We start from the raw sequence: 9,506 nt of genomic DNA, 5'->3' as shown, positions 1-9,506 counted from the left end.
GCCGGAGGATGGCCGGAGATGGTGGGGATCGACGGATCCGGCCGGATCCCGGCGGGGAGGCGACATGGGCTGGCGCCGGCGAGCGGCAGGGCGAGGCGCGCAAGCGGCGCGGCGGAGCGGCGGTGGCCGGCGAGCAGCAGAGCGAGGCGAGCTCCGGCGAGCGGGAGCGGGCGGTGGGGCCGGGCGGCTGCGCGGGGCGCGGGCCACAGCGGCGGGCGGCTCGGGCCTGGGCGGGCCCCGCGAGGGCTGAGCGGGCCGGCAGCGCACGACGGCGGTGGACGCCATGTGGCGGCGTGGGATAGGGCGGACGGTGGCGGCGGACATGTCCGTCGGTGTAGTTTTTGTCCGGCGGCGCGGAGAGGAAGTAGACTAGGGTTTGTACCGCGAAATTTTGGGGGAAGGTGCAAATATATAGGTAGAGGGAGCTAGGAGAGACCAAATGAGGTGCGGTTTTCGGCCACGCGATCCTGATCCAACGACCGAGAGGATGGAGGGGGTTTGGATGGGTTATTGGGCCACTTTGGAGGGGTGTTGGGCTGCAACACAAACGAGGCCTTTACGGTTTCCCGGTTAACCGTTGGAGTATCAAACGAACTCCAAATGGCACGAAACTTGGCAGGCGGTCTACCGGTAGTGAACCAAGGCCGCTTGGAAAATCTCGGTCCAATCCGAGAATGTTCAACACCCGCACACGAAAAGAGACAAAAGAGGACGCCGGAGGACATAGGAGTGCCGGATTGCAAAATAGACAACGGGGAAAATGCTCGGATGCAAGAGGTGAACATGTATGCAAATGCGATGCACATGATGACATGATATGAAATGCATGACACGCAAACAGATGACAAGGCAACGACAACGAATAACTGGAAGACACCTGGCGCAATGGTCTCGGGGCGTTACACCTAGTCCCGAAATGAAAAATGAATTTACTTTATGTTGTCTTAATAAATTACTTGGAAAGTGTTGGTATGGAAGGCACCCGTGGATACGGTTAGCCATGGAAAGTGAAAGTATGGTGGAAAAAGAATAATTTTTTTTTCTTTTTGGGAACCGCCTATGATATATCTAGCATGGAAAGTGTTGGGAACTCTAAGTCGTTTTCGTTGGTGGGAAGGACACACCTCCCAAAATGTTTTTATCTCTAAGTTTTTCGCTTTGAGCTCTGACACCTCTACAAATCCCTACTTCCCTCTACGAAGGGCATTTCTTTTACTTTATGCAATTTTTATTTTGAATTTGAGTCTCCATCTTCTCTTACAAAAGCACCAACTAGGAGGCACTATGATCATACTTGAGCATTGGGTGTAGTTAATATGTGAGTGTGTTTCATGAATGGATCAATGATTGAGCATGATGGGCTAGGGATAGCTTATTTTAGCGTTGATATTTTAAAAGACATGGTTGCTTGTTGATATGCTTGAGTATTTAAGTTTTCATGTCAAAACTAGACTATTGCTTTGAACAATATAAAAGTCCAAATGTCCATGCTACGAAGAAAATAATATGATATGACATGTTAGGCAACATTCCACATCAAAAATTCTGTTTTTATCAATTACCTGCCTCGAGGACGAGTAGGAGTTAAGCTTGGGGATGCTGATACGTCTGCAATGTATCTATAATTTTTGATTGTTCCATGCTATTATATTATCAATCTTGGATGTTTTATAACCATTTTATAGTCATTTTATATCATTTTTTGCTACTAATCTATTGACATAGTGCCAAGTGTCAGTTGCTGTTTTTTGCATGTTTTTTATATCATAGAAAATCAATACCAAACGGAGTCCAAATGCAACAAAACTTCACGGAGATTTTTTATGGACCAGAAGACACCTAATGGGCCAAGGATGCGCATGGGGGTGCTCCGAGGAGAGCACAACCTACCAGGGCGCGCCAGGAGGCCCAGGCGCGCCTTGGTGGGTTGTGCCCACCTCGGGTGCCCCCCAGACTGCCTCTTTTCTCTATAAATACCCCAATATTATAGAAACCCTAGGGGAGTTGAGGAAAATCAATTCCAGCCGCCGCAGAGTCCAGAACCACCAGATCCAATCTAGACACCATCACGGAGGGGTTCGCCACTTCCATTGGTGCCTCTCCGATGATGTGTGAGTAGTTCTTTGTAGACCTTCGGGTCTGTAGTTAGTAGCTAGATGGCTTTCTCTCTCTCTCTCTCTCGTTTGATTCTCAATACAATGGTCTCTTGGAGATCCATATGATGTAACTCTTTTTGTGGTGTGTTTGTTGGGATCGGATGGACTTTAAGTTTATGACCAGATCCATCTTATATCCATGAAAGTTATTTCAGTTTCTTTGATCTCTTATATGCATGATTGCTTATAGCCTCGTATTTCTTCTCCGATATTTGGGTTTTGTTTGTCCAACTTGATCTATTTATCTTGCAATGGGAAGAGGTGCTTTGTAGTGGGTTCAATCTTATAGTGCTTGATCCCAGTGACAGAAGGGGAACCGACACGTATGTATTGTTGCTACTAAGGATAAGATGATGGTGTCTATCTCTACATAGATAGATCTTGTCTACATCATGTCATCGTTCTTATTGCATTACTCGGTTTCTCCATGACCATAATACACTAGATGCAAGATGGGCCAGAGAAGTACCAGAGGGGTGCCCCGTGGGGAGCACAACACACCTGGGCGTGCCTGGGGGGCCCAGGCGCACCTTGGTGGGTTGTGCCCACCTCGGTGGCCTCCCGCACCGCCTCTTTGCTCTATAAATACCCCAATATTCCAGAAACCCTAGGGGAGTCGACAAAAATCAATTCCAGCCGCCGCAAGTTCCAGAACCACCAGATCCAATTTAGACACCATCACGGAGGGGTTCATCATCCTCATTGGTGCCTCTCCCGATGATGCGTGAGTAGTTCATTGTAGACCTTCGTGTCCATAATTAGTAGCTAGATGGCTTCCTCTCTCTCGTTTGATTCTCAATACAATGGTCTCTTGGAGATCTATTTGATGTAATGCCTTTTTGCGATGTGTTTGTTGGGATGTGATGAATTGTAAGTTTATGATCAGATCTATCCATGAATATTATTTGAGTCTTTGTTGAACTCTTTTAGGCATGATCTTTATAGCCTTGTATTTCTTCTCTGAAACTTTGGTTTGGTTTGGCTAACTAGATTGATTTTTCTTGCAATGAAAAGAGGTGCTTTGTGATGGGTTCGATCTTGCGGTGCTCAGCTCAGTGACAAAAAGAGACATGACATGCATGTATCGTTGCTATTAAGGATAACAAGATGGAGTCTATTACTACATGAATAGATCTTGTCTACATCATGTCATCGTTCTTATTGCATTACTCCGTTTTTCTATGAACTTAATACACTAGATGCATGCTGGATAGCGGTTGATGTGTGGAGTAATAGTAGTAGATGCAGGCAGGAGTCGGTCTACTAATCTTGAACATGATGCCTATATACATGATCATTGCCTTGGATATTGTCATAATTATTTGCTTTTATGTCAATTGCCCAATAGTAATTTGTTTACCCACCGTATGCTATTTTCTCAAGAGAAGCCTCTAGTGAAATCTACGGCCCCGGGGTCTATTTCCTATCATTAAAACCAAAATACCTTGATGCACTTTTTCTTTATTTATTTTATTTTATGTTTTAGTTACATTTATTTATCAAATCTCATACAATTTAATCTATCTCAATACCGAGGAGGGATTGACAACCACTCTTACGCGTTGGGTTGTAAGTTTTTGTGGTTTATGTGCAAGTGCTGTTTACGTAGTGTTGCTTGGTTCTTCTAATGGATTGATAACCTTGGTTTCATAACTGAGGGAAATACTTACATTTGCTGTGCTGCATCATCATCTCCTCTTCGGGGAATTACCAACGCAGATATAAGCAATCACCCCCGTGTCGCCGTCGTCGGAGGGCTGGCCAGCGAAGCCGCGCCAGGATCTGGGATGGTGGTGGCTAGGCCATTTCTTCCCCCCATCATCCAGCTACCCTCCCCCTTTGCACCTCCCCTCCAGATCCGGCCCCGGACGAGGTCGGCGGCCTCCTCCTCCGACGAGGATGGCCTCTCCCGGCAACCTCTTTCCCACTACATAGGCAACGTGAGTGGCCTCCCCGGCTGGGGCTCCACCGTGTGGTTTCTGGTTCTCCTTGGATGGTATCTAGGCGCTCACCCCGGCCGATTGTGGTACTCCACCTCCAGCACCCCTTCCCTGCCGGTCCAGCCAACATGCGGCCTAGCCTTGGCCATGTTGGCGGCGGGGCCCCCCGTCTCGAGCGCGACATCCCCTTCCACCTAAGACCCGATCTTGTGTGCGTCTACATCGGACTGCGCCTCCCCTGGTCGGCCCTGCCGGTGTTGCGGCTTGGCCGTGGCATGGGAGGTATCCTCTGCAGCCCTCCCTCCCTGTGGGCGTAACCCAGCTCGTTGCTGGTGCTGCAACTTGTTGGGAGGTGGATGTGGGCGCTGTGGCCAGTCGCGGGTCTGCCTCGTGTCGGAGGCCCTTGTCTCCGGCGGTGCCCACCTCCCTCGTGCTTTGGTGGCTGCTCGTGCATGGTGATTGTTGATGCAATAGTGCTTGATTCCCTAGCGGCAGCTGCCTTTTGCTGCGCGCCGGCTTGGTGTTGTGGTGTTCATGCGACGCCTCACAGTGGGTCTTTGTTGGTGTTGCCTCGGCCCCGACGGCCTGTGGACCTGCGTTCTCAAGTGACAACTCAGATCTGCATGGCCAAATGAGCTGGAAGGAGCACAACTACAAACACGACAACTCAGATCTGCGCTCTTTGCAGTCTTTGCTTACCGGTGTCGCTTTATCGCTGCTGCTTCCCCACGCCGGTTCTCTCCGCCTCACCGTACCTCTGATGATGTACCTCCACGCCTCGCTTTGTGCCAGATCCTTTGCCGTGTGTCTGTGGTGCCAGGTGCCACGTTCCGGCGGCCTACCCCCCTCCAGATTTGGCGGCTCCAACCAACAACGACTTTCCCATCTCAATTTTTCGGATCCGACGGCTATAGGATTGCTCAGAATCAGGCCAGGGAGAAATCTCTGCTCGGCTGCTGCCACAGCCTTCATTTGCGCCCTCTTCGCGCTCAGGGGGGACCAGATGGCGGCGGCGTTGCGTGCCGTTTTTCCTTCTTGAAGGAGCAATCTTGTTCGTTCTCGGTGTCCCTGGTTCTAGTATTTGGTGATGTTAGTCGTCTTGTTGGTTCGGTCCGCCTCTCTTGTTTAGGGCTTGGTGGGCCTTTTTGCGTTCGTGTCATGCCATGTACCCTTATCTGTACTCTTTCTTATTCCTTATATAAATGAAAAGATGCGTGAGCTTTGGTATTGACGAAAACGAAAAAAAATATGAAAAAAAGGCTAGGTAGGGATACGACGCTTTCGCATTTTCTTGCTCCCACCTCGTCGCAACGGAAAAGCCATTCTCCTCTCGCCACTCTCACCGGCCCGAGCGCTCGAGCGAACCGTGAGCGACCCTCGCCCACCGCCTCGGTTCCCCATGACGATATCGCTGCCGGCGACGGCGGCGGCTCTGTCCGTCGTCCTCGCCGCGCTCTGTCTCCTCGTGGTCCCGGCCGCCGGGTTCTACCTCCCGGGCGTCGCGCCCAACGACTTCGAAAAGGTACCCACCGTACTATCTTGCGGCAAACTCTATTTCCTCCCTGCTTGCGTGGACCCCTCCCGCGCAGGATCGTGTTCTGGTCGGATCTGGGCGCAGCATGCCCAGATCTGGGCTCGCGCGGCTGGGTGTCTCGGAGATCTCCGTGCTGTCACGGGGTTAGATTGTGATGTGGCCTCGCGCAATGTAGGTGGTGCGCGGAGTGTATGCATTTCGAGAAGCCAAACTTAGAACTATGCTTGTCGCTCGAAATTATGGTTGCCCCGCGCCTGCTTTTGCGTTAGGACGAATGAACATGCCATGGGAATGGGGTGACGAGATTTAGTAGTCAATGCACGGAGATTGACGGCTGATTGGCAGCTCGTGTGCTGGCGGCAATGCGGATTTAAAAGATGATTTATGGTCGTCAATGCTTGTCACTAAATCGTGATATAAGTTGCCTATAAGTGATTTTCGAGGACCGAATAAGTTTCGGAATGCAGATTTGCTCGTTTATAAGCTGTAAAATCTCAGGTGGGAAAAAACATTGGCCTTTAAAACTGGAGTTCGCTAGGATGTGTGGCCCTTCTCAACAGTGTCAGTGCTTCTTTGATTCAAAGGATTTTCATAGGAATTACATTTGTTGGTTGTTCACTCAAAGATCTGAATCTCCATCTAATAATTCATATCCAACTTACTAGCATACATTATGCACTAAGCTGGCAAATGGTTTATGCAAGTTTTGGGCCGTGCTCCATGCTCACCTTTTTTCCCCCTTAGAGTTCAGTTAACTGGGATTCACTTGTTCGTATGCAACTGCTAACTGAATTATTATGGTTCAATGCAGAAAGACCATCTCCCTGTGAAAGTCAATAAACTGACTTCAATTAAGACACAACTTCCCTACTCCTTCTACTCTCTCCCATTCTGTAAGCCAGATACGATCGTTGACAGTGCTGAAAATCTGGGTGAAGTTCTCCGTGGGGATCGCATTGAGAACTCTCCATATGTGGTTTGTTCTTTTTCTATCCATTGTTTTCTTTGCCCGGTACTTTGCACAGTTGGCCTTTAACTTTTCATGTCTATGTTTTCCAGTTTGAAATGAGGGTACCTCAGATGTGTCAAATAGTCTGCAAGATTTCAGTTGGGGAAAAAGAAGGAAAGGTTCTCAAGGAAAAGATTGAAGATGAGTACCGCGTGAACATGTATGTTAGTCATTTAATTTCTGGATTATCTAAGATTTTATTGATGTCTATCGGTAGGTCTCACATAAATTCTCTACATCCAACAGGATTCTTGACAACCTACCTCTAGTTGTTCCTATTCAAAGAGTGGATCAAGAAGGTGCTTATTTCTATCAACATGGGTTCCATGTTGGAGCCAAAGGACAATACTCAGGGGTAAGTTAAACTATTATGTATTGATCAAATGTCATCTGGGGGCAAAGTTCTTCTGTGCACTTTACTTTTCTTGGTTGTTTGACAGAGTAAGGATGAAAAGTACTTCATCCACAATCATTTGTCCTTTACGGTGAAATATCACAGGGATGCACAAAGGGATGTTTCTAGGATAGTGGCCTTTGAAGTAAAACCCTACAGGTACATTTGAGCTTATAATTATTTGAAAATTCAGGTTTTGGTGATTTGAATCTGAAAAACAATGGCATATGCTGCAGTGTGAAGCACGAATATGGACAGTGGAATGACAAGAAGACTCATCTGACCACTTGCGATCCGAATGCGAAACGTATAATTACATCATCTGATTCTCCTCTGGAGGTTGAAGCTGGCAAAGACATTGTCTTCACATACGATGTGGATTTCAAGGTGATAATTAATGTGTAAACCTTTTAAGTTCGACACTATTGAAGTGATTTTATTTGCTATAGTATTGTTTAGTGTGTCCTAGGTGGAGCTTGATATTATTTACTAATTCTTTCAACTACTCTTATCAACTTGCAGGAGAGTGATATCAAGTGGGCATCTCGCTGGGACAGTTATCTGCTGATGACAGATGATCAAATCCATTGGTTCTCCATTGTAAATTCTCTCATGATCGTTCTCTTCCTTTCCGGAATGGTTGCAATGATCATGCTTCGAACCCTTTATCGGGATATCTCCAAGTATAACCAGCTTGAGACTCAGGAGGAAGCCCAAGAAGAAACTGGATGGAAGCTTGTTCATGGTGATGTTTTCAGGCCGCCTGCCAACTCTGATTGGCTCTGTGTTTATGTTGGTACAGGTGTCCAGTTTTTTGGCATGATGCTTGTCACGATGGTCTTTGCAGTCCTTGGCTTCCTTTCTCCATCCAACAGAGGTGGACTGATGACAGCTATGCTCTTGCTTTGGGTTTTCATGGGTTTGCTTGCTGGCTACTCTTCTTCACGTCTTTACAAGTTGTTCAAGGGCTCAGAGTGGAAGAACATTGCCTTGAGGACAGCATTCACCTTCCCTGGCAGTGTGTTCACTGTTTTCTTCTTCTTGAATATTCTTATCTGGGGGCAGAAGTCCTCTGGTGCAGTTCCATTCACCACAATGTTTGCCCTTGTCCTCCTTTGGTTTGGTATCTCGGTGCCTTTAGTGTTTGTTGGGAGTTACCTTGGTTTCAAGAAACCAGCCATTGAAGACCCAGTGAAAACAAACAAGATTCCCAGGCAGGTACCTGAGCAAGCCTGGTACATGAACTCAATCTTTTCGATTCTAATTGGAGGGATCCTTCCATTTGGAGCTGTGTTCATTGAGCTCTTCTTTATCCTGACCTCCATCTGGCTGCACCAATTCTACTACATCTTTGGGTTCCTCTTCCTTGTCTTCCTGATTCTAATCGTCACATGTGCCGAGATCTCGATTGTGCTCTGCTACTTCCAGCTATGCAGTGAGGATTACCTGTGGTGGTGGAGATCATACTTGACATCAGGATCTTCTGCCCTGTACCTCTTCCTGTATGCGACTTTCTACTTCTACACAAAGCTGGAGATCACAAAGTTTGTGTCAGCCATCCTTTACTTCGGCTACATGCTCATCGCCTCATATGCGTTCTTTGCCTTGACGGGTACAATTGGATTCTACGCCTGTTTAATGTTCACTAGGCTGATTTACTCGTCTGTGAAGATTGAGTAATAGTGCTCTTCTCCCTAATTTTCTGTTGACATGGTGAAGGTCGATGATGTGGCCAGTGAATGCCGCCCTCTAAATTTAGCTATCTATGGCATCAATTCTGAGTTCTGAAAGCTGGCTGTTAAAGATGAAGTGGTGATGTGTTATCCATGGTTAAACTATCATAGCTAGCTCCGTGAGTTTTATTCTCTTGTCCCTTTTTTGTCTTTAGCATCTGGATCACGAGGATGCCTGTGAAGTACCTGTTGTGAATTGTATGTGGATGCTGATAAAGTACCTATTCTGAATTGTATATGGATGCTGATAAATCTCAATTACTTCATGCCAGAATGTAATGTAATTGTTGACGTACATTGAGCCTTTTTATTGGATATATACCACTGCAGTGAAAAATATTGTGACTAGTTAGGGCATCTCCAACCGCCTACATCACAGGTGTCCACACATGAGTCTGACCGGGAGACACAGCTCCTAGCGGCGGCAATCGCACACCCTCTGGTCTCTGTTTTCTGTTCCCCTGGCGGCTTTGTTGACCGGGAGTTTTGTCGTTGATCACTGTTGCAAAGCTGGGTCTACTGACCTCCGGCGGCTACCGCTGGTCGTGAGTTTCCGTCGTTAATCATTGATGCGAAGCTGGGATCTGCAGTCCTCCGGGTGATTCGCTGACGAGGAGTTTCTTCGACATCAATCACATGATACAGTCAGCAATGAAACTCCTGTGTTGGAACTGCCGTGGTGTGGCCAAACACCAAGGCAGTTAGAGCACTCCTGGACGTCCGGGGGCTAGACATGGTTT

At 47.6% G+C, this 9,506-nt stretch overlaps 1 protein-coding gene across 1 annotated transcript; it reads left to right on the top strand.

The window, feature by feature from the left end:
- Positions 1-5,368: 5,368 nt before the first annotated feature.
- On the top strand, positions 5,369-9,061 carry LOC125527710 (transmembrane 9 superfamily member 9). Its single transcript, XM_048692231.2, has 7 exons — positions 5,369-5,618; positions 6,442-6,606; positions 6,690-6,799; positions 6,886-6,994; positions 7,080-7,192; positions 7,270-7,420; positions 7,556-9,061. Exons 1-7 carry the CDS (start codon positions 5,496-5,498, stop codon positions 8,711-8,713), a joined length of 1,929 nt encoding a protein of 642 aa, XP_048548188.2. The 5' UTR covers positions 5,369-5,495; the 3' UTR covers positions 8,714-9,061.
- Positions 9,062-9,506: the final 445 nt, after the last annotated feature.

This window comes from Triticum urartu, chromosome 7A, assembly GCF_056163025.1.
Source record: "Triticum urartu cultivar PI428250 chromosome 7A, HENAU_Tu73, whole genome shotgun sequence".
NCBI lineage: Eukaryota > Viridiplantae > Streptophyta > Magnoliopsida > Poales > Poaceae > Triticum > Triticum urartu.
The sequence above is the reverse complement of the archived record's forward strand: the minus strand, read 5'-3'. Positions and strand labels throughout refer to the sequence as shown.

What these genes read in the sequence shown, in the direction of transcription:
- LOC125527710 (XM_048692231.2), top strand. Translation starts at nt 5,496, where the DNA reads ATGACGATATCGCTGCCGGCGACGGCGGCGGCTCTGTCCGTCGTCCTC. An exon ending in GATGAGTACCGCGTGAACAT is followed by an intron (nt 6,800 to 6,885) that starts GTATGTTAGTCA and finishes TACATCCAACAG; the next exon opens with GATTCTTGACAACCTACCTC. An exon ending in CATACGATGTGGATTTCAAG is followed by an intron (nt 7,421 to 7,555) that starts GTGATAATTAAT and finishes ATCAACTTGCAG; the next exon opens with GAGAGTGATATCAAGTGGGC.